The sequence below is a fragment of the Acinonyx jubatus genome, chromosome E4 (genome assembly GCF_027475565.1).
Source record: "Acinonyx jubatus isolate Ajub_Pintada_27869175 chromosome E4, VMU_Ajub_asm_v1.0, whole genome shotgun sequence".
In the NCBI taxonomy this organism is placed as follows: Eukaryota; Metazoa; Chordata; class Mammalia; order Carnivora; family Felidae; genus Acinonyx; species Acinonyx jubatus.
Window position 1 is genome coordinate 58,102,414 of NC_069395.1, and position 25,727 is coordinate 58,128,140.

Here is a 25,727-nt window from a genome sequence, read left to right on the forward strand (position 1 = left end):
CTTTGGAGTCATTCTCCCCAGAGGAATGGCATATACTCAAAGGTTTCTGGATGGCAAGAATCGCCTAGAACAGAAAAGCCTGCCAAATGGTTGAAACTGCCATTTTGAGGAGGCTGATATGAAATCACTTTTCAAGCCCCAGGATATCTGAAAAAAGTTACAAATCCAAATGCTTATGTATGGGGGAACTGTTTAAATGAACTTGGCATATCTATAAAAGTAAATATATCGTGAGAAAGAACGAGGAAGTCCATTAGCGTCGATATGAAATGATCTCCAAGGCATATTCAATGAAAAAAAAATTCAATGAAAAAAATACAAAAATTCACTCAAAATGGACCACAGACTTAAATGTGGTCTGAAAACTACAGACTTAAATGCGGCCTTAAAACTATAGAACTCTTAGAAGAAAGCGTAGTAAATCTCTGCGATCTTGGATTAGGTAATGGTTTCTTAGATGTGGCACCAAAAGCACACGCAACAAAAGAAAAAATAGATAAACTGGACTTAAATCAAAATTAAAATTTTTGTGCTTCACAGAACACCATCAAGAAAGTCAACCCACAGAATGGGAGAAACTGTTTGCAAATTTTGTATCTGAGAAGGGGCTTGTAACCAAACATACAAAGGACCTTTAAACTCAACAACAGAAAAAGACAAACCAATTAAAAAATGGGCAAAGGACTGGAATAGATATTTCTCCCCCCAAAAAACCCAAACAAACAAATAAGCCAATAAGCCAATAAGATGCTGAAACATCATTAATCACGAGAGAAATGCAAATGAAAACGACAATGAGATGCCACTTCATACCTGTTAGGATAACTATCATCAAAAAGACAGTAACAAGTATCGGTGAGGATGAGGAGAAATTAAACCTCTCTGCGTTGCTGGTGGGAACATAAAATGGTGCAGCCCTTTGGAAAACAGTTTGGCAGTTCGAGTTGCTATGACTTAGCGATCCTGCTCCTAAGTGTACATCCAAGAGAACTGAAAACACGCTCATCAACTGGCGAACAGGTAAACAAAGTCCGGTACAATATTTTTCAGGCATAAAAAGAAACAAAATATCGATATACGCAAAGGATGTACCTGGAAAACATCATGCTAAGGAAAACTAGACGTACTGTGATTCTATTTACAAGAAATCTCCAGAAGAGGCAAGCCCACAGAGACAGACAAGTAGATTAGAGGGGGTTGCAGGCAGAGAGGAATGGGGAGTGACCACTAAGGGGTACAGGGCTTCTTCATGGGGTGATGGAAGTGTTCCGAAATTAGGTAGCAATGATGGCTGCACTACTCTGTGAATATACCAAAAACCACCGAATTTTACACTTTAAGGGGGTGAATTTTATACTAGGTGGATTATATCCCAATAAAGCTGCTGTTTAAAAAAACAAGTTGTTGAACAGCGGGTAGGGGATGTTACCAATTTACAGATCTGCTCAGGTCTCAATAAAATGTCTTTGGAAAGATACATAGGAAACTAACATTGGCCTCCTCAGCAAGGACTCCGAAGACAGAGAAAGATTTCTTACTATGGACAGTACTCTCTTTTTAAACTTCTGAACTATGTCCATTTTTTTTTATTAGAGGTGAACTGAAATTAGAAAATGTTTTTAATAGACTAGTCCCTTCCGCTAGTTTAACAATGCAAAGCTCTGTGCAACAATATACTCAGCGACAGCAGAGGGGATGAAGGCCAAAATTAGCTGGAAGTAACAGAAAAATTAGCGGTTTTCTATACCGTTTAATTCTGGTTCCATTAACTTTTCCTCATTGGTCTTCTCTTTGTATCTCAGTGGCTCTCTGATGAACACATTTTCTGTGCCTCTTTTATTTGGAGACCCAAACTGAACAAATATTTCCTATAAGGGATCAAATTTCCAAACTTAGGGAAAAAAAATCTATTTGAAAAACTTTTTTAAAACCTTCTTCTACCAGATGTTATATTTTAGAGGAAGATAAGAATAATAAATGACCCTTAGGAGAAAGCCAAAAACAGCTTAGAAACACTCCTTCCTGCATGCTTTCCTCCAAATTCCCATCCAACTGGATTAAAACTACCCTATGAAAGCCATTCTTGGGGTGCCTGGGTGGATCAGTCGGTCAAGTCTCTGATTTCAGCTCAGGTCACGATCTCATGGTTTGTGAGTTCGAGCCCCGCGTTGGGCTCTGTGCTGACAGCTCAGAGCCTGAAGCGTGCTTCGGATTCTACGTCTCCGTCTCTCTCTGCCCCTCTCCCGCTCATGCTCTGTCTCTCTCTCTCTCTCTCAAAAATAAACACGAAAAAAAATTTAAAAGAAAGAAAGCAAGCAAGCAAGCAAGCAAGCCATCTTCTATTTTTCAGTCATAGCACCAGTCCAGAAACAGGCTTCCAAAACAAGCCACCAAACCCCAGCTCTACTCACACCTGGGGCAGAAGGAAATAGCCCCACTGGGTAAAGTTCTCCCTTCCATTCTATTCCGCACCATCTGGCTAGCTGCTTTCACTTGGGAGAGCTCTGTACCACCGATGGAATTTGATGTACTGCATTCTCTACCCTCTTCTGTTACTATGTCAGTGCTACCCACCCCTCGCTGAGGCAAACAGGGGCAGCTGGTCTACAACGCTACGTGGACGCACCAATACAACCTAACTCCCCAGCGGCCCCACCAATCCTCCCAAGGCTGGCTCCAGGCTACCATCCCGCCAGTTGATCACTCTCCCCATGTCACTCCCGCTCCATCCTACGTTTCTGCCACACCGAACTCCTAGCCCATTCCCCAACACAATACAGTCCTTAACGACGACGTGCTCTGTACACGCTCCTCTCTCCCGCTCACTCGCACTGAGCCAATGCCTACTTTTCCTTCAAGGCAACTCTAAGACAATCACATCTGTCACTTGGTTCTGACTGTGGATATTTTCCCTGAAGCTTAAATGCACTTCTGCAGAAGAGGCATAGAGCTATAAAAATTTGCATCTTTCATCAATTCTAAGATGCCACTGATGGTTAAGACCCATTATTTCATGTGCCAGTGGGAACTGAATAATGCTGGTTCTGACTCACCAGCAACGGTAAGGCATATCCCAATGTCACAGATATTAAAACATGAGCAACTGTCTGAAAATTAAAGATCTGCAGTAAACCACAAATCTGAAAGGTAAAGATGTCGTCTTCCGACTATTTACCCATAACATGTCTCCTGATAACTGTTTCCCAGTCTCTCCCAGGCCTCTGGCATCTAAAAGTCTGCATTTTACTCCCATTTGATCCTACTCCCCAACAGTTAACCCAGAACCTAAAACTTAAGATGCGCACAGTAAAACAGGAGTCCCATTTATTAAATTTAAAACCAAGAGTTCCTATTTATTAAGCATCTGCTTCATAAAGTACACAAAGAATGAGATTAAGACTTAGAAACCATTAATGCCATAAAAATAAAACTAAAAAAAAAAGCTTCTTTGCCTACGACCCAGACAATACCAAGTATTTCAGAATCGTGGTTAACCTGAACGTATTAAAGATGTCAAATATTTTGTGTTTTTAAAAGATACACAGGATATGGCCTTGGGTCCAAGGTTCCCAAGACATTCTTGATATTAGAGTTTGCAGAACCTTCCATTTGCAGTATTAGATTAATGTGACATGGTATTTACTTTAGTCCACAGACAACATTTCTGCCCTAGAACAGAAACAGTGGTAAGCACTTAAAAACGTCTTTGTCCGATGTTTGCTGACGGCTTTCAGGCGGCCCCATGCCCCATGCCCCTGCCCCTAGGCAGGCTGATAAGAAAGCCCAGGTGATCCCTCCCGTGGAGCAGGCAGGAAGTTACCACCGAACCCCAGCCAGCAGCCCTGGCCCTGCCCCACCATCTGGTCAGGGTCAAGATGAAGCCAGTCCCCTTTACCTGTTCTTCTAAGCCACCTCTGACCCTGCTTGGGAAGCCTGCCCTGCTCTTCCCAGGACGTCTCATTACATGTTTAGCAAACCTTGTGATACCTTCTTGGTGCATACGAGGTACCTTCCGTTTCTACATCTGAACCCAATACTGCGGGGACAGGAGGGGGATCCATTCCACCTCTTCAGCGCCCACAACAGTTATTCTTGAACTGGTGGCAACAAATCTTCTGATTTCACTCCCAATTAAATCTAATGAAACCAACACATATAGATGTTCACCCACTGTTGTAAAGGGTCCATGAAAAGAACTTTTATTTTTTATTAAAAAAAAAAAATTTTTTTAACGTTTATTTATTTTTGAGACAGAGAGAGACAGAGCATGAACAGGGGAGGGGCAGAGAGAGGGAGACACAGAATCAGAAGCAGGCTCCAGGCTCTGAGCCATCAGCCCAGGGCCCGACGCGGGGCTCAAACTCACGGACCGTGAGATCGTGACCTGAGCTGAAGTCGGACGCTTAACCCACTGAGCCACCCAGGCGCCCCAAGAACTTTTATTAAGACCCATATGAGAACTTATTTCAGAGGGAGGTGGCAGGCCAACTGTCCATCTATCCGTAGGTTCCTACAGAATCGGTGGACTTTATTTAGCCGCACTTTCTAATGGACCTTACTTGTTTTACTTATCAAAAGTTGTCCCCCCTGGGGCGCCTGGGTGGCTCAGTCGGTTAAGCGGCCGACTTCGGCTCAGGTCATGATCTCACAGTTTGTGGGTTCGAGCCCCGCATTGGGGGCTCTGTGCAGACCGTGTGGAGCCTGCTTCGGATTTTTGTGTCTCCCTCTCTCTCTGCCCCTCCCCCGCTCACACTCTGTGTCTGTCTCTCAATAATAAATAAACGTTAAAAAAATTAAAAAAAAAAAAGTTGTGCCCCCTGTAGGGTAAGTTTTTAACATGATACCACAATTTATCCTGAAAAACTACCAGCGTGGCTATGTGCTCTGTCACTGTGGACGCCAGAGGGCTACCTGAGATCACAAAGAATGGTGTATAACCTGGCGCAAAGACCCCTTTGTGAGTCCACTTCTGCTTAAATTGTTCTCATTATAGTGTCTATGGTTGTTACAAGAATGAAATTAGCTAGTATCTCATTAAAGGGCTCAAGGGCTTAGAAGAATGCCTGGCCTATGGAAGCTCCACATGGACTTCTAATAAATAACTAAGCAGCTGCAATGACACTTAGGTATATTTGTGCAATGGGATGCTTCTGGACTATACCAAGTACCCATCAAAACAGACAGTAGCCTCGCCCTTCTCTGAGCAACCACTGTACCAATAAGGAGCTCCCAAATCGTGGTCCCCTTTATCTCATGCATTATTTGTTCTCTCTCCAAATGCACTCGAAGCACCTTGAGTGCACACACAGGTCACCCCCAGGCTTCTGCTGCACCTGCCACGGCACTTTTGTGGCGTCAGCCTCCTTAGCTGTGTGATGTGGGCCGGACTGGCTACTTCGGCAACGGTGTACCAGTTGTAGCCGGAAAGAGAGGCTAGAAAGGCTGCCCAGCCCCACCTCAATGAGATCTGTTTCTCGAAATGGAAGGTGTTCTAAAGCAATCGGTAAGTAAAGGCTGTTCAGCAATCGTTCACACAGAATCCAGAGACAGAGGGCAAGTTAGCCAGGATCAGAGCACTGGAAAACAAAACAATATCGGGGCACCTAGGTGGCTCAGCCGGTTGGGCGGCTGGCTTCAGCTCAGGTCATGATCTCTCGGTCCGTGAGTTCAAGCCCCACGTCGGGCTCTGTGCTGACAGCTCAGAGCCTGGAGCCTGCTTCGGATTCTGTGTCTCCCTCTCTCTCTGCCCCTCCCCCTGCTCATGCTCTGTCTCTCTGTCTCTGTCTCAAAAATAAATAAAACATTAAAAAAAATTAAAAAAAAACCCAAAACAATATGACCTGACTACTGGAAGCAAGAGGCATCGTTACCTTTACTTACTCACACTCTGCCTAAAGGAGCTGATGCTGCTTACCGTAAATGCATATAAATGTTAAATAAAATACGGAAATCAGGAAAATATAAAGATCGATATTGGGGTAGGAGAATAGAACACAGAGAGGCAGGAGATATGGTCCATATAGTGGCTAAAACAAAGCTTTCCCTGGCTGGCATTCTGGAAGAGATTTCTCACATACATTATATGCGCAGGGCAGGCTGAGTCACGTGAGGAGCGTGTCCCCAGCCACACCTAGGGTAGTGAAATAATGAGTTTTATAAAGCAGGTTCTCCTGACACTCTTAAAAAAACCAAACAAGCAAAACCAAACCAAACCAAACCAAACCCCCCAAAAGCAGCGAACAACATGACACCACCATAGATTCAAAGAAAGTAACTGTACAAGGGGCCTAAGCCCAAGTGTCCAAGTGCAAAGCCAAGCCGAGGACAAAACGTGGAACAGCTTCAGAAATAAATGGACTGTATGTCACTTCAACAATCCTTTACAAAGACCACTTCCCTTAACTGGGCTGCTGATAAAAGTTGTTTGGTGAACCGTTTCCGTTATATTCTTTGCCACTGGGGTCTGTGCTGATTATCAAAGGCAGACCCACATTCTAAACAGATCAAAGAACAGAGCCGGCTGTAAACACCGAGGTGCCAAATCAAGGCTCTCTGTAGCCTAGATCTGTGGCCACCTCACCCGAGGGAGGGGAGCGATGGGCGGGCCCCTTGAAGGCGACAGCAAGCGCTTTTCTTGGAGAGTAACTTTGGGAATGCCCCAGGATGAAGTAGAAATGAACTGATCACACTGCTGGCTCTAGAACACAGAGCACAGGCAACACGATTTTAGTCCAGAAATTTCCCATGGCACTTACTACCAGTCACCCAAGGCAGCCATCTGCTACACACTGTGCAGGGCCCAAGCCAGGAGTGGGAAAGGGCTTGGTACCCTAGAGAAGGAGGGTGAGAGGTCCCTGCTGAGTTACCCGCCACACTCGCCGTGGTGGGGCCAGCCCACAGGGGGATGGGAATGGACAGCACACGTATGCCCAAAGATACCCCAGAGCGTGCACCGGACGTTGATCCTCCCTGGGAGAAGAGCAGTGGTCACAGAGCAGGGGAGGTTGTGCAGGGCCCAGGAGACCAGGTGCTGGAAAGCAGCTGGGCAAAAAGACCCATCCCAGGGAAACAGGGAGGTGGCAAGAGGCAAGTCTGCATGTGAGCAGGGGCTCTTAAGTCCCTGTGTATACCCCACTGTCTCATCAGACTCATGTACAAAACACACATTCAAGGGGCGCCTGGGTGGCTCAGTCGATTAAGCATCTGACTTCGGCTCAGGTCATCATCTCACAGTCCGTGGGTTCGAGCCCCGCGTCGGGCTCTGTGCTGACAGCTCAGAGCCTGGAGCCTGCTTCGGATTCTGTGTCTCCCCCTCTCCTGCTGGCACTCTGTCTCTCTCTCTCTCTCAAAATAAAAATAAACATTAAAAAAATTTTTTAAAGCACACATTCAAAGATAAAACTATTGGGGAGGGGGACTGGGTGGCTCAGTTGGCTAAGCGTCTGACTCTTGATTTCAGCTCAGGTCATGATCTCACAGTTCGTGAGTTCGAGCCTTCAGCTGGGCTCTGCTCAGGACGTGGAGCCTGCTTGGGATTCTCTCTCTCCCTCTCTCTCTCTCTGCCCCTCCCCCATGCATGCACCCTCACGCTCTCTTTCTCTCTGCAAAATAAATACACATTAAAAAAAAAACACACAGGGGCGCCTGGGCGGCTCAGTCAGAGAAGCATACGACTCCTGATCTCAGGGTAGTGAGTTCAAGCCCCACGTTAGGTGTAGAGAGTACTTAAATAAATAATTTTTTAAAAAGATAAAATTATTAAGAGCTTCAAGACAGTGACCTCAGAGGATTAAACCCCAAGTTGATTGCGGGGTCCTTCTGAGTGCGGTGCCCCGTGTGACTGCACTGGCTGTGTGCCTATGAGGCTGGTTGTGACAGCCGTAAGAAATCGTGCCGAATACTGTCACCAAGTGTCTGTTTTTCAGTGATAAAACGTACCCATAAACCTAGCAACGGAATGAGTGGGAAAAGATATTCCTCTGTCACATTTATAATTCTGTATCATATCATCCAGAGCAAACATTGGCTCAAAGTTACCACCACTACCTAGAAAATGTTTTGGCTCTAAAACATGAAACAATTGTTCCCATTCTGACTCTGGTAGACTGATATGGGACTCCTTACGGAATGCCTTCAGGCAATCCATATATGTTTACTTTAAGAGTTGAAAATTGGGGCGCCTGGGTGGCTCAGTCGGTTAAGCGGCCGACTTCGGCTCGGGTCATGATCTCGCGGTCCGTGGGTGCGAGCCCTGCATCAGGCTCTGTGCTGACAACTCAGAGCCTGGAGCCTGTTTCAGATTCTGTGTCTCCCTCACTCTGCCCCTCCCCCGTTCATGCTCTGTCTCTGTCTCAAAAATAAATAAACATTAAAAAAAAAAAGTTGAAAATTACCTTTTATTGAAAGTGATTATTAATATATCTGCCCATAATATTACACTTCACCAACCTGTTCTTATATGTGCACTTGCATTCAAGGTTTTTGACATTATGTGGAAAACAAAAATAAGTTGATCAAACTGAAGGATTTTAAGGAAAGCGATATGATCTGATGCAAAATGGTTCCTGCTCCCGTGCGGGAAATAGAATGGGGGCAATACAGACAGAAACAGAGAAACCGGCGGAAAGGTAGCATAGCGGTTCTGGTACAGGGTAGCGGTGGCCTGGGCGGCAGGGGCAGGGTGACGAGGCAGAAATGGACACTAAACAGGACTTCGTGCTGACAACTGAACGGGGGAATGAAGAAAAATGAACCAAGAGTGACTCCTGCGTTTCTGGCCTGAACAACTAGATAAATAAAGGTGCTCACAGAGCTGGACTTTTAGCTGGGGAGAAGGAAGAGAAATCAACCTGCATTGTTGCAAATGTTGAGTCTGAGACGTCTACACACCTCCGAATGGAGTCAAGCAGGTACCAGGATATGGAGGGCTGAAGCTCACAGAGGTCTTGGCTGTGTATACATTTCTGAAGATAGCAATACACAGGTGGTCGTTAAAATCACAGAAGAGGGGCACTTGGGTGGCTCAGCCAGTTGAGCATCCGACTTCGGCTCAGGACATGATCTCATGGTTCACGAGTTCGAGCCCCGCATCGGGCTCTGTGCTGACAGCTCGGAGCCTGGACCCTGCTTCGGATCCTGTGTCTCCCTCTCTCTCTCTGCCCCTCCCCCACTCGTATCCTGTCTCTCTCTCTCTCTCTCTCTCTCTCTCTCTCTCTCTCTCAAAAATAAATAAAACATTAAATCACAGAGGAAAATGTCACCACATTGGACAATAATGTAGAGAAAGATAAGGGCCAGGCTTCAGTGATGAAGAGCACTGAGCTGTCGAGGTCAGGTATGGAGGGAAGACGGGGGCAAGTTGTGAGAAGGGAAGAAAACCAGAGAACGGGGTGTCAGGAAGCCAAGGGAAGGGGCGTGGCAGAAAGGTCTCAGAAGATGACCACAGCAAAGGGTAAAGAGGGACTGGCAGCCTGGAGCGCACGGACAATCCTGACAGGAGAAGTCTGTACGAGGAGGAAGCAGCTGTGACAAGGTTGGACTCCAGAAGGATGGGAAGGAAGGAAGTGTGTCCCAGGTAGAGACAGGAACACAGGCAGTTCTTGAGAAATTCTGCTGAGAGCCGGAGCCTGGAAAGGTAGCAAAAGGGTGTATTGTAAGAAGAATGATCCAAAGAGAGGCAATAACTAAAGCAATAAAGCTCTGGGTAGACGAAAAGAGCTTCGGGTTTCCCCAAAGCTGTATTCCCCACCCAGTACAATGAAGGGACAGAAGGGCAAAGGAGGCAGGAATTTTTGCAAGGAAGTGATTCTAACAATGGATCACAGACTCCAGGCTGGAGAAGGGGAGAGGAGCAGCCAGGAAGTGATTCACGTAAATAAGAAAATGGGGAGGCATCAGAGGTAATGAGTTCCAGAAAGTATTGCAGTCAGACTCGAAGAAGAGGAGGGTGCTTGACCGACAGGGGGAGGTTTTGGAGCTGGTGCATTTTCTGGTACTGACGAGGTTCGGGAAGACAAGCGGGTAGGACAGATGGTCAGAGCAGATGTTCAGAGTCGTAAGACACAACTCGTCAAGAGGCAGCACGCGCCTGGAAACTCCCTGCAGGTGACTGTGGTCAACAGGGATATGACAAATGAAGGGAAAATGCAGACACTCCCTGAGAGGGAGGTACAAAACAAGCCCTCCGGCCTGTTCCCCAGGTAGAAAGCTGCTCAGCAGGCTCCCTGGGGCTCCTTGTGTGTGTGTGTGGGGGGGGGGGGGGGGTCATGGCAATGCTCAGAGGCAGGCAGCACCTGCTGAGACTTTCAGAGCTCAAACTCTATGCTTTTATAAGGTAATTTATACCTTAAAATGTTAGACAGTTTTTTTTGAGAGAGAGAGAGAGAGTGTGTGCGTTCAGGGAGAAAGGCAGGAGAGAGAGAGAGAGAGAGAGAGAGAGAGAGAGAGAGAGAGAGAGAATCTTAAGCAGGTTCCACACTCAGCAGAAAGCCCAACGCAGGGCTCCCAAGACCCTGGGTTCATGACCTGAGTTGAAATCAAGAGTCAATCAACTGGGCCACCCAGGGGCCCCGATTTTAGAGTTTTAATTTTTATTTTAGATATTCAGAAAGCTCCTGTATCTCAAAACTTTACTTGAACCAAGTATATAGCAACACGTTGCTATATGGTGACCCACAACTCAACAGACATCTACTGGGTTCCCACCGTTTCAGGTTCTTTTCTGGGTCTCAGTGTAGATTTACACTGTGGTGGGAGAGCCAAGAAAGAGCAGACATGTAAGGAAAAAAATAATATATCTTGTTATAAACAGTAGGGAGACTACACATGAGAGCAATGGACATCAGCAATAACGGGGCTGGCAGTTATATGCTCATTTTACTTGGGGCCATTGCCTTGCTAGGTGCCACGGGCGTCCGCCACACGTGTGTTCATTTTTGTGCACGCCTGTGTCCAACATTCTTTCCATGTTATGTTGGTGTAGTAAATACCTCAAAACCTGATAAAAAAACAGATTAAGAAAAACACAGAGGCTAACGAGTTTTGAAACGAGAAGCATCAACACTCCACGGGTGATACTATTCACCCGTGGAGAATCCACTCTATGCGACAGGCTCTCTGTCTAGGGGCTCTCTCAAGACACAGGAAACTCTAAAGCCCAGTCAAGGTTTCTAGGCTGTCTCTTCATGTCTAAGATGTCATTGTCAGTGCAGGGCAGCACTGGCCAGTGAAGAGCAGGACTTAACCAGTCCAATGCATCTGTCAGTTCACTACATATATATATATATATGTATGTATATATTCCTACCATGGACAGAAAGCTATTACAGGCTACCACCGCTTGACGACTGTAGCTACTGTGGTCACTCTGATGATCCCATATTCCCTGGACTATCTTGTGAGGACAGTCTGTCTTTACACAGGGAAGAAAAATGCACTACCAACCCCATCCACTTAACCACTTTGCCCCCCGCCCCAGCATTTATAATGCTTACTTTAAGTTAATAAGCTGACATTATGTTCTTACTGAGTATCGTGCCCTTGAGAGCTTGGTTAGATGGTTTCCCCCTGAGCCATATCACTGTCAAGTCCAGTGTCTGGAGTAAGGCCTGACTGCTCCCTGGATCTTGAGGTCCCAAGTTCTAGGAGGACCTGTCTCCTTATTTTCACTCACTCTCTGCTCTGATGTTTACAGTTCCCACCTGGGGTTCAGTTTAATGGTTCGCCTAATATCTACTAAATGCTTCCCATGGTCTAGGTATTGTGCTAAATGTCAGAGACCCAGAGATGAATAAGACACAGTTTCTGCATTTGGAGAAGCTATCTTATAAAAAGATAATCTTATATAAAACAATAGAAAGGAAGCTTAGAGGCAGGGTGGTTGGCCTTACCTGGGGATATCTGCTAGATGACATTGCACTTGAGATGGAAAGGCTACCTAGGAGTCAGCCAGGTAAACAAATACAGAGAAGGGCAATCAAGAGGGAGACTGAATATATCATACACAAAATCAAGAAGGCAAAATGAGTGTCAGGCAGAAACGTTGCAAACAATCAGTGCAAGGAAGAGAATGGCAGGCGATGAGGGCAGATGAGGGCAGGACGTAGGAATCAAGTTAAGGACCTGAGCTCATCCCAGAGATAACAGGGATGAAGGGTCTTAGCACAGGAGTGGCCTGATTGCATCCGCCCATGAAAAACCCCTCTGGCAACAGCTGGGAGGGTAGACCAGAGGGGAGCATGTCGCGGAGGGGAGACCCGTGAGGAGGCTCTCATGGTAACCTGGGCTTAAAATGACTGGGACTTGTCCCAGCACACTGGAAAGGTAGAAATGGATTCAGAAATAGAAGGAAAACACTGGCAAGACTCTGATTACATTCACGGAGGTGGGGGAGGGAAAGGGAGGAGTCTAAGATGATGCTCAAGCTTTTGTCTTGGGCGACTGAGGGAAAAGCAAATGGGACAGCGGGAAATGTGAAGAATGCGGCGGTGGGGGGGGGGCGGAGTGGAGGTGCAGTGTGGGAAAGGAGACATACGTGGAGTTGAGTTTTCAATATGCAGGGTCGGGGTGCCTCTGGATGCTCTGAGGAAAGTATGTGGACAAGGCGCAAGAGTCTGCAGTTCAGGGTGATGAAGACACATTTGGGAGTCACCGTTTCCCTAACGAATCCTTATGGAATGCCTGTATCTACCGAATATGGGTTGTGATAGAAAGAACGAAAGGAGAAGGTCACCAAAGATGAGCACATGGTGAGACCACCAGAGGGCTGAGAGCAGAACCGAAGGAAAATCAACGCCAGGGCACCAGAGGGAGGGAAAGGCTTGGGGCGAACGGAAGAGCAATGAGAAGCAGAAGCGACGTCTCAAAGACAGAGGAAGTTAGATCAGAGCGAAGTTAGATCAGAGGAAGTTAGATCAGATCATCAAAGAAAGCAAAGAAGTCCAGAACGAAAAGGCCTGGAACAGGTCATTTGGTTTAGCGATATCAGGTGGCCTTTATCAAAGTGTCGCATGGGTGAGAGGAGGTCAGACATCACTGACATGAGATGTGGACAGGAAGTACTGAAACAGAGCAAAGAACAGAACTGTTCGCAACCCGGCCACATCAACAATTTGAGATTTCCTCCTACGGCCTATCTTGTATAATTCATTCCTGGTGTGGTGGTTACTTTTTTGTATCATCTTGGCTGATGGACCAATAATCTTTGGCCAAAGATTAACCTGGATGTTTCTATGAAGTTGTTTTTTGAAACACTGAAACTGGCAGACTTTGAGTAAAGTAAATTATCCTTCACGGTGTAGGGGAGCTTCATCCATTCAGCTGTAAAAGAACAAAAGATTAACCACCCCTGAAAAAGAATACTACCAGTAGACTGCCCTTAGACTCAAACTATACTAGTTCCCTGAATCTCTACCCTGCTGGCCTATCCCGTAGATTTTAGGATTACTAAGCTTACATAACTGTGTGAGTCATTTCCTTAAAATTATCTATCTACCTACCCATCCATCTATCCATCCATCCATCCATCCTTATGGTTCTGTTTCTCAAACACTAATGCAGATTTGGGTATAGAGAATGGTTCTAGACTAACAGAATCTCAAGGCCAAGTTTTCTGAATCTGATCCTGGGGTGTCTGGAATTGGCTTTCTAATGTGATTAGATTTAAAGACACAAATGACTCAATTTCCAGTAGGTAAAGAGAGCACCGATAGTCCATGGCACGATATGGTCAAAGAGATATGTAAACATCATCACTGGATATCCTACTAATCAAACACTTATAAAGGCAAGGTTCTGGGTCACCAAGTATATAATACCTTTGAACATTCATCAAACTAATGAATACAATGATATCGGCTGATTGTTCCTAAGGTCACTAGATAAGGTGGGAAAGAGGGGGTCCAAATTCCAAGTTGAATTTCTGAACAAATGATCAGAAAATCTCTCTATCCTGAAAGAGACCCTTATCTGCTTTAGCCACAGAGCCGAGACTGAGGACACCAAGCCCAGAATCTCATCCTGAGAGGGACTGAACTACAAAGCAAACAGAACCCCTAACCTCACAGGGCATCTATTAAAGTGAGAGCACTGACTAGAAAGGACTAGAACCCTGAAAACCGGGGATGCTGTGGGAAGACTCTGATAAGGTGGAGACACTGAACCCCTAAACACTGATGCGTCTTCTCTCAGTAGAAGACACCTGCCTGAGCAGACTAACCTGAGAAAACGGTGATGGGCTCTCGGAGGCAGCTGCCCTGAAAGACACGACTCTCCTCGGGACCCACAACCACCACTCCTCTGTGCTTCCAGATTTAGAACCAGACGCAAGTCACAGAAGGCCCCCGGAGGTACAGAGCATGACCCACGAGGAGACCCCCTACACTCCAAAAGAACTACTGGGTTTTTCTCATTTATACAGACAGAGATCCAGGGGCTGCGTGTGGGAGAACGGTAAAAGAAACAAAAGTGCATCAGGCCAAATTTATTGATATGGGCGCGCTCAACAGAGGTTCTGCATTTCGTGTTGCAGCTCAGAGAGTCACAAAGAGCTCTAACAGTTGGTTCCTTGGCCGAAACATGGGTCATAAGCGGCCACAGCAAATGAACATGAAGTGCCAGGCCTGTCTCGGGTTAATAGGGAGGAAGGGATTCAAAGGCTTAGGTAGACTGGAACGTTGGAGTGGATTTGTCATTTGAGACCTACTCACCACTCCCCCCGCCCCCCACTCCCCCGGGAGGGTCCAGCAGACACACCTTTCCCCATGATGGTGAGAAATGAATTTCTGGGAGGAGCCCCGGCATCCCTGAAAAGCTCTGTGATTACTTTGTAAGCCAGCCCTTCGGTGGGAACAGTGCCTCCTAAAGGCGATGGAAGGAAGTGCTTCCTGGAGTCGCAGGGGCCAAGCGGCAGAGGTGGGTCTGGGCACCTGGACACTGTGGAGTGAGGGCAGAATCAGAACAGCCAGCCTTGCACAGACCTGCAGCATTAGCTGGATGACCGTGGTGTTCCTAGAAGAGATACAGACGGGCAGCCTCCTCAATTCTTACCTGACATGTAAAGACTTTTTTTTAATGTTTTGTTTTGATTTCTCTTGAGAGAGAGGCGGGGGAAGGGGCAGGGAGAGGAAGAGGAAGAGAGAGAGAGAGAGGGAGAAAGAATCCCACGGTTCAACACAGGGCCCGAACCCACGAACCGCGAGATCATAACCTGGGCCAAAATCAAGAGTCGGACGCTTAACCGACCGAGCCCCCCAGGCGCCCCCCTCCCCTTACTTGATCTTTATAAGCAGAAAAGTTGTAGGTCAAGTGAATTAAAGTCTTGAGTCATAAAAACATAAAGTCACATGTCCTCGATCAATTCCAACCTTGAGCCAGTTTACAGACCCAGAACCCCTCAGTAAAGGGGAGGCCAGGTCCAAGCTAGCATAAATTAAAAAAAGGAATCTGAATGAAGGTGTTTAAGTGGCAAACCACTAGCTCTATGTACCAAAATACTTAAAGAACTAAAAACGTGTTCTGTTGCTCTTGGTATTTACAAGAGTAAGAGAAAATTTCAGAGATAAAATACTGTACGGGCCCACAACCTCTTACCGAAAACCCCCGGGGCCAGATGTGTTTCAGATGGAGAATTTTTCAGGTTTTAAAAAAATTAATACAATGCCTACACTATATATCATCTCCCAGCCCCGGCAGGGCCCCGGGCAGCATCCCGTAACCAAACACATCAGTATTTCTGCAGTGAAACACGTATCAGTCACACCGAGTGGGATCGTGCCTAAAAATAGGCTCTCATTAGTACCGGTCAAATTCTGCAACCAAAAAGAGTTTGTGTCAAGCTTAGAAAAAAACGTTCGGGTTCCAGAGATCTGGAGATTTTAAAGTGCTGATAAGAGGCTGCGAAGCAACTCTCTGAAGGGAGAACGAGAAACTGCCCCCCAGCGTGTTCTGTTTCTGAAGCGCATGTATGACAGCCTGATCGCAATCGGTGTCGCCTCGACTTACTGTCAAGACTTTCTCTACCTTCTCCACGATGTACGATTCAGCAACTCTCACCAGGGTTCTTCTACACTGCCAGGCACCGGGGAAAAAAATTAAGTTCCTAACAGTGGAAAGCTGATGAAGAGCAAGTCCCCACAAGTTCAGGGCTGGACCTCCTCTAGAGGTAGACGGCAAGGCCACAGGGCCACAGGGCCTCGGCCAATGGGGCGCAGGGGTGCAGGGGCCAAAGAAAGGCACCGGCGAGGAGCCTCTGCTGCAAACACCCTGGGCCTGTGTGGACGTCCTGCAGGGTAAGCCTGCCACTGGTCTAACTGCAGAAAGATCAGCACAGCCTCCAGAAGAACTCAGCCCAAACAGAGAGGCAAAGGCTCAGTGGCCTGGTCCACATGTAGAGCCTCCTGACGAGGGGCAAGGGACCTTTCTGAGCCCAGCATGGAGTCAGACACTTGGTTGACTAGATTCCGGCTGTGTCCTAGCCAGAAGGATCTGCGTAAGAGGGAGAAGAACCTACGAAAACCACTCAAGATTAAAAATCCCTGAGGAGTAGGGGCGCCTGAGTGTCTGTCGGGGTAAGCATCTGACTCTTGATTTCAGCTCAGGTCGCGATCTTGCGGTTCATGAGTTCGAGCCCTGCATCCGGCTCTGTGCTGACAGTGCAGAGGCTGCTTGGGATTTTCTGTCTCTCCCACATTCCTCTCTCTCTCTCTCTCTCAAAAATAAATAATAAATCTTTAAAAATCCCTGAGGAGTAGTCAGAGCATTGGGTGGAACAGACTCCACGCTGTTCGTAAGGATGGCTTCAACACGGAGGCTCTGTGTCTCCAGAGCAGAATCAGCAGTACGGAGGCTTGGAGAGTCTCACACAAACATTACCACAAAGAGAAGGAAATTGGTGGACACCGTGGGACAGAGTAAAGACGCTCTGTAAACATTTCAGATATGCCAAAAGCCTCCTAAAAAATGTTTGGAGACTTCGCAAGAGAAATTCTATAATACAGCAGAGAAGTTGCAAAAATATATGCTTTGAGTTCCAACTCCATCATATATGAGCTTTGTGTAGCCTTGGGCAAGTTACACAACCTATCTGATTCTTCGTTTCCTCATCTATAAAATTCATAAAAATAATAATTATCACAGAATTGTAATGAGTTGATGAGATAATGCACGTAAGTTGCTTAGCAAAGGCTTGGCACGCAGTAAGCACTCAGTCACTAAAGGCAGAGCAAAAGACAACAGGAAGCTAGTTCTAAATCCAAATTTCTAAGGGCTAAGAAACAGGAACTATAGACGGTAGAACACACACACACACACACATGCACACACAGAACCTGTATCTATACAGACAGATATAATATCAATCAATTTAAAATTTCTCCCTAACTACTCACTTTCTCTCTGCCCTTCTTAGCCGTTCAGGAGATTTCAAATATTTGCATTTTAACACATTTTTCTCTTAGGAAACTGAGTCTTTTACCTATCACCTAGGTAGAAGAAGGCTATATGACAAATACAACCTGAACGTGACTGGAGAGTAACTCACTATAAGACACGGTCTGGTGCAGACTCATAAAGTTCTCAGTGAAGCTCAATATAGCACCTTCATTTTTTTCAAGTGCTATCTGGAAAAAGCACAAGATTATGTTAAAGTGACACAACTCCACACTGTGTTCCTTCATGACTGAAGACAAAAGAATAACACATTTCTTAATTTTGATAAAGGCATCTTAAAAGTAATTTTTTATTTTTTTTAAAAGCTTATTTATTTGAGAGACAGACAGTGAACAAGAGAACAAGCATGCAAGTAGGGGAGGGGCAGAGAGAGCGGGGAGAGAGAGAGAATCCCAGGCAGGCTCCACACTGTCAGCACAGAGCCTGACTCGGGGCTTGAACCCACGAACTGTAAGATCATGACCTGAGCCAAAGTCAGATGCTTACCTGACTGAGCCACCCAGGCACCCCCAAAAATGTCTTTCAATTGCACAGAATAAATTCCCCAGGTCCCAAAGTAGAACATCAGAGTCCTAGCATGAACAATGTTCACTGCAAATTCATCGAAGTTTGTTCAGTTGGTTACAGCATGATACTAACTGCGCTCAAGTTGTGGATTTCAATCTGTGTGGCAGTTACCTACAATAATAAATAACTTAGGCTAGGTAAAGACATAGTACATTTCTAAACCCAATTAATTACAACTAAGGTCTGGGTACAGTATATCAGTTGCTAGAAAACTACAGTTGAGCCCTTGAACAATACCAGTCGACAGTAGGCCATTAGCAGTTAAGTTTTCAGGAAGCAACGTTGTAACTGAATTTTCGACTGGGTGGGGGGGGGGGGTGGTCGGCGTCCCTAACCCCAGTGTTCTTCAAGGGCCAACCACATTCCAACTACATGCCCAGTCAATCAGAGGTACTGCAAAGTATCACAATTTCCAAAGAGACCCCTGAGTTTGGAAGAAAAATAAATAAATAGATTACCGAACAATTTATTAATGAAATCATCCTTTTCTTGATAAAGGCTTAATGGGACCAAGAGAAAATTATAAGTGAATAAAAATCACAGCAGCCACATGCATTCAAAAAGATAATGAATAAAGAGGTTTAAGGGCAAAGATATAAAGGTCCCAAGAGACCATTAAATTTCTCAATTTAGGCACTAGGAATGGGCCCAAAGCCAACTGATCTCTGCCTTCTTGTGGCAGTCAAAGTCCCAAGGACTGTGGTCTGGACTCTAGGGCATTGCTAATGTCAAGCACTTGGCAAAATAAGAGTGGAAAAGGAAGAAAGGAAAATCACTCAAGATACACGAAGACTTCGTATCTCCTCAGCCGCAGGGACCAAGACCCAGAGCCGTACGATACTTGAGACCTTCTAGTTTTTCTAATAATTAAATTCCCTTTGATGGGACCTAAGACCAAACGAATCCATAAAAATTCTGTCAGAGCAAACCCTTTATTCTCGCTTTTCAAATTATGCCAGTGGTCGGAGAGAGCAAGATTAAAATCTTCACAAGGTTTAGGTACACGTGAGATGCACGTTTTACAGAGAATTCAAATTCTCAGATAAAAGATACAACTTAAATAAAAACACCGGCTTTGGGGGCCCGTAGAAGATTCTAATCATCCAGGAAAAATGTGATTGTGGAATCACATGAATCAGCCTCAGTGGGAATAGAAAGGAATGTGAGAAATATTTAACAGGTAGGCCAGCATTTTCTAGATGCAGCAATATTTCTGAAAAACCATGTAGATCGGGTCTTTCCCAATCAAATCGCATTCTAAAAACTCAGTAGGAAAGATCAACCATCAACGAAATCTCATGTGTCCTTTGTGAGTTGAAACAAATACCTATTTTGTAATACAAATAGTGCTCTATGGGTTTTTTTTAATTCTGTGAATTTGCATAATAAGTGAATCATATTTTCTTAAAAGTGGTGACTGTCGTGAATTTTTAATCTGTCCTTTATTTTTTTTTAATGTTTATTTATTTTTGAGAGAGAGACAGAGCATGAGCGGGGGTGGGGCAGAGAGAGAGGGAGGCACAGAATCCAGAGCAGGCTCCAGGCTCTGAGCTGTCAGCCCAGAGCCGGAGGCGGGGCTCGAACTCACGGACTGCGGATCGTGACCTGAGCCGAAGTCGGACGCTCAACCGACTGAGCCACCCAGGCGCCTCATAATCTGTCCTTTATTATTCATGATTGAAGCATACCCATCCTGTGGAGGATCCAGTCTCCCTGCTGTATCCACAGTAATTCAAAGGGCGCCCGGCCCTCGGTAGGTGTTTATTTAGTGCATAAAGACTTGGTGAAAACACAAACTTCGCTTCATGTACTTTTCACTTAGATCTTTCACAGAGGACTTGTTTTTATTTCTTCTTTTGGCAGTATCTGAGCCTAGCGGCTATGCTAGAGTTAGAGTAAAAACAAGTGGTAGAATTTTTTTTTAAGACTAAGTTTTAGTATCCTGACGGGTAAATCAGCAAAAGGCTGACGGAATTAGTACTGAGATCCGTGGCGTTTCAACTGCAGAGGTAGTGTCTCAAGTCTAAATCTTGGCAACAAGCGTCAGGTAATAGAAAAGTCCTATTGACAAAACACTTAAGGGTGACAACGAACATGATCAAATAATTTAAATATGTAATAACTAGTAATTCCAGAACTATGATGTTTAAAGTAGTTGAAGAGGGCGCCTGGCTGACTCAGTCAGAAGAGCATGTGACTCTCTATCTCAGGATCATGAATTCAGGCCCCACATTAGGTGTGGAGATTAGTTAAATAAATAAACCTTAAGGGGCAGTCAGTTGAGTGTCCGATTCTTATTCTTAATTTTGGCTGAGGTCGTGATCTCACAGTTTGTAGGTTTGAGCCCCGTGTCAGGCTCTTAAGCTGATAGCACGGAGCCTGCTTGAGATTCTCCCTCTCTCTCTACCCCTCCCTCGTACACTCTCTCTGTCTCGCTCAAAATAAATAAATAAGCTTATAAATAAATAAGGAAACTAAAAAAAATAAAGTAGTTGGAGAATGTTAATTTATTGCACACATACTTAAAGAGTGAAAATAACCAGATGATACATGAAATCACATTTGGGGAAAAAATATTCCTTGTTTCTTTTTTTTTTTTTCTTTAAAAATTTTTTTTTAACGTTTATTTATTTATTTTTGAGACAGAGAGAGACACAGCATGAACGGGGGAGGGGGAGAGAGAGAGGGAGACACAGAATCGGAAGCAGGCTCCAGGCTCTGGGCCATCAGCCCAGAGCCCGACGCGAGGCTCGAACTCGTGGACCGCGAGATCGTGACCTGAGCCGAAGTCAGACGCTTAACCGACTGAGCCACCCAGGCGCCCCAATATTCCTTGTTTCAAGAAACACTGGATACCCGCTATGCGCCAGGCTAAATCCTAACTACAGATTACAAACTACTAACAAACTGTTATTGAGACATACATATGCCTCACTGCCCTTTAACAACCATTAGCATCTATCCTATACACTGTGCTAAGCACTGGGGATATTTATATAAACAAGACAAACGCTATCTGTCCTGGATTCTCAGAGAGGAAAGAAGAAAAACCAAATAGTTAGAAATTACAAAAAAGAAATAAACAAAGGACCAGGAAATGATAACAGGGAACTCCCCTGGATAGGGTGGTTAGAGAAAGGCCTCTCTGAAAAAAAGACATTTAGAGACATTTATATAAAAAGATTTATTTTTGAGAGAGAAAGCACATGTGTGTGCATGCGAGCAAGAGAGCTGCGGAGACACGGGACCAGAGAATCCCAGCAGGCTCTGTGCTGTCAGCACAGAGCCCAATGCAGGGCTTGAACTCACGAACCATGAGATCACCACCTGAGCTGAAATCAAAAGTCGGTCACTTAACCAGCTGAGGCACCCAGGTGCCCCTGAAAAAGTGACATTTATGCCCTCACTGATGAAAAGGAGACCGCTCTGGGCAGTCCTGGGGAAACGGTATGCCAGGGAGCCGGAACAGCAAATGCACAGGACCTGAGAGGGGGATGAGTGTCAAAGAGAACAAGATGGCAGTGTGGCTTGAATATAGTGAGCAAGGGGGTGAGTGACACAAGCTGAAGTCAGAGAGGCAGTAACCAGATCTCACACAAAGCACCGCAGGCCATGGGGAGAAGCTGGTGAGTCATTGAGAATGTCAGGGGAAGCCATTAAGGACTATAAGCAAGAAAGTAAGACGATCTGATTACATTTTTCTAAAAAGCATTCCTGCAGTTGGGCGAAGAATGGATTAAAAAGAGGCAAGATGGGGAAATGGGGAGACCAGCTGGGTGACTCTGCCTAAAATGCTAAAAGCGGACTGTTCGTTGACAAGAAAAAAAAGGGGGTGAATTCCAAACGCATTTGGGCGATGGCAGAACCGGATGTGGGGCTTGATGGGGGGCAGGGCGGAATCGAGGGTGGGTCCCAGCCTTCTGGGTTGGGCAATTAGATGAAAGCCATTTACTGAAATGGGTGGTGCCAATCACGGAGCTTCCTTCTTCAGACCCTGTGTGTGTCCTTCCTATGTAAAGGTGATCAGGGACACGACAGTTGCCAAATGCACTCAATCCTCATCTGACACTGTTAACCACTATCTCTTCCTTCAACCTTCATTCGGTCTTGGTTTCCAAGACACCACATTCTTCCCGTTCTTCATTTCCTCATCAGACCTCCCTCCCAGGTTCCCTATAGCCCAGGGCTCCGTCGTCGGCCCTCTGCTATTTCCTTCAACACACTCTTCCACGGTGACCTCATCCAAACCATGCAAGCTTTTACTCTCTTCTGTGATGCCTCCCAAATCTGTGCTTCCGACCAGAGCTTTCTCCTCGTCTCTCCAGCACCATCTATCCCAACTGTCTTCTGCCCACTTCTATTAGGATGTCTCAGCAGCGTGTAAAGCTCAACATACCCCAAAGTAACTTCATCACCATCTTCCTCCTACGCTATTCCCTCATCCACATTCTTGACCTGTGAAAAGCCCCACCTGCCAAAAATAGGCTCAGCTTCCCAAGCCCCAAACCTTAGGATCACCTTACCCTCCTCTTTCAAGCCGACAGCACATCAATTTGCAAGCCCTATCAAATTTACCCCCTAGCTAGCGCTCAAGAGTGTGTCCTCTCTTCATATCCCACTGCTTTCATTCACGCCCCCCTGTCTGGATTATTAGAATAGCCCTCTGATCTCCTCAGTCTCAGACCACTCCGACCCATCCTTCACGTCTCCACAGAGAAAGAAAGGCTTCACCAGCCTCCACAGTCCTCAGGATAAAGATCCAGCCTTACAAATGGCAAACAAGGTCCTCTGTGAGTTAATGCCTCTGGCTGGCTCTCCTGCCTTGACTGCCCCCATCTCTTTCCCAGCCACACTCCTACTTCCCACCACACGGACCGACCAACAGGTCCATTCAGGACTCTGTATATGTGGTTTCCTCGCCCAGTGCCTACTCAGCTTAAGCACCCCTTCCTCTGGTGGCCTGCCCTCCAGTCTGAGATGATGGCTCTACCTAGGACTCTCACAGCACACCGTTATCTAAGGACTTCTTGTATTAACTATCACACTCTGTTTCTCCCACTGAACTGGAAATGATGTGAAGTCAGGGACCGTCCTTCTAGAATACTTTTGGTGCTTGGTACTTAAAAGGTTTGCTGAGTAACTATGTATCTGCATCAAATTCAGGAAGGTTTTCTATAAAAACGAACTGTTATGTACACCGTCCATGACCAGAAAAAGACGATTTGGCAAGAAGCAGCATTCAATCGTTTTCTAAAATTAAGCTAACCTTAGCTGCTGACACTCATACATCAGCATGCACCTTTCATTACTGAAGAGCTGGGTACATCCGAGATAAATGTAGTTCTCATTCTGATGATCTGTTCATATTAATATCCATGAATACTCAGGTTTTCAGTTCTGCTTCTTTTAGTACCTTCAGTCTAATTAAGATCATCCTGACGTCCTCAGTACAATGTCTGACCTCTCGTGCCTAATTATTCTGTCTGAAGCACCCGAGCTTTCTGACAAACCTTAGTTTTAGGCTATTTCCTGCCTTTACTTAAAAGACAAACATTGTCATCAGCACCAACACCCCCCCCACACACACACACACTTTTAACCTTTTTTTTTTCCCCCTCACTAGAGATATTTACACGGAATGGACTGTCTTATGCATACGAAGTACATTTTCAAGGAGGGTGACACTTCTACGTTCATACTTCACCACGTTGGGATCAGTGGCTAAATGGTAAGTTTTCCTGGTTCGGAAGATTACACTGAAGACTTTTCCAGGGAAGAAATTACTGAGTAAACTTGTATTCAGACACTGTGATGCAACTGGTATTTTGAGAAACAAAAGAAACGAAAAAGTCTACGTGGTTTCCCAGGAGTTGGCCCTCTCTGTAACCATTACTTAACCACATTCTGAGGCAGCAAGTACGCCGCTTTGAACAACAGCACAAAAAAGTCCTATGGCCAACACTTCAGATATCCATAAAACAACTCACCCAATGCCATAAATCGAGCCTGGGGTTTACCTTAAGTTGACCCATGAAATTAAGCAAGAAAAAAGGGTCATTTAAAAAAAAAAAAAGGGAAAAGGAAAAACGGGCTTTTTAATGTGTCTTGACAAACTGCGGTGACTATGCCTGGAGTTATTACGTATTTGACCAAATTCTTTTAAGCCAGCTCATTCCAGTATTCCAGTGATGTTCCCAGTCTCTGCTTCCTAAGCAGAGGTAATCTAATAATGTCCCCTCGGTGGGTGCTCTGCAAGCCACACGAGACGCACGAGACCCCAGGGCTCTTCCATCACGAGCCTTAAAAAATGGATCGGAGAGCACCCGAAATGGAACTTACAAGGTAAAACCAAACATTCGCTTAAAGCGGGGAAACAACCCAACAAAGGCCTTGCAAATGAAAGCCCTACCACCTTCCGCCACCTCGCATAGGTGGAGAGCGCCCGAACCCCGGGCTCCCGAACGGGAATCCCAGGCGGGCCCGGGCGACCCCGGGTCCCCAGGCGGGGAGGGCAGGACACCCCGCCGGCCCGCGGTCCCGACAGCCCCCCCAGGAAGGAGCAAGGTGGGGAGCTCGCCCCTCCTCCCGCACGCGCAGGGATCGGGAGGAAGGAAGGCTCCGCGCTCCCCCGGCCCCGGAGCGCGCAGGCCGCGCCCCCTCCCCACCTCGGCGCCCGGCGCGCAGGGCCCGCGGCTGCCGCGAGGGAAGGGCGCCGGCCCCGCGAGGCCCCCGCCGCCCCAGCCCGGCCCCGGCATCACTCACACAGCCCGAGCGCCGCCGCCAGCACCGACCACAGCCAGCGCCTGCGGGCTGGGGCTGCAATCACTGCCTCGGCCCCGGCGGGCACTGCCATCGTCCTCCCGCCGCCGCCGCCGCCGCGGCCCTGGGTCCCCGTCCCCGCTGCGCTCGGCTCGGCTCGCCACAGGGGCTCCAGCCTCGTCGCGCCCGCGCCCGCTGGCACCTCCACGCCGCGCTCCCCGCTCCTGGCCCCCACGCCGGCCCCAGCCGTCCGCTCATTGGCCGGCCCCGCTCCCTCGCCAGGATGCGATTGGAGGACACCGACTGCCCATCACGCCCTCTGCTCCGGAGGCCCGCCCTCCCCCCGGTCCCACCCAGGCTTCCACCCCAGGCTCCTTCTGGCGCTGGAGGCCTGGCTCTTGGGCGGCGCTGGCTGCCGCCCGGCGCGCCGCCTCCTCCGGTGTCCGCCAGTGTCCCGTCCGCCGGCCACCGGCCGCCGTCTCCTCTGCCTCTTCGGAGCTCCAGTCCAGCAGATCTCTGCATAGTGTCTCCTGGCCGGCGGGTCTTCGCCGGGTCTGCGCTCGCCTCTGGGTCAGCCCTTCTGGGTTTCTGGAGCCTCACCTAAAGGGAAAGCAGCAGTTCATTTACAAAGAAAATAGAATGAAGGGGACGATGGGATGATGGGATGATTCGGTCGCCCACATGGAGCACATCTCCCGCCTGGCCCCTTGCGAGGCCTGTCCTTTGCCTCGACTAGGTAATTTATGTGTCGCAATTGGAGAAATTTAGCTTTAAAAGAAGTCTCCATCTTGCCCGGATCTCCTCTTAGGAGTACTCCTTTTGGCTTAAGAAAGGGTGGAAACTGGGAACTCTTTCCTGCTGCTTGGAACACGAATGAATGCGCTTTTTGTTTGTTTTCCCTTTTGCACACTAAATGTCCCTCAATTTGTCAATAAAAGCGGGCGTGGGGAAGTTTC

General features: G+C 46.8%; 1 protein-coding gene across 1 annotated transcript in view; it reads right to left on the reverse strand.

Annotated features, from left to right (window-relative positions):
- Nucleotides 1-24,984, reverse strand: part of MPZL1 (myelin protein zero like 1) — a 66,210-nt gene extending 41,226 nt beyond the window's left edge. The window contains exon 1 of the mRNA XM_027046160.2: nt 24,775-24,984. Within this exon, the coding sequence (XP_026901961.1) occupies nt 24,775-24,865 (91 nt within the window). The 5' untranslated portion in view covers nt 24,866-24,984. The remainder of the gene's footprint in view (nt 1-24,774) is intronic.
- Nucleotides 24,985-25,727: the final 743 nt, after the last annotated feature.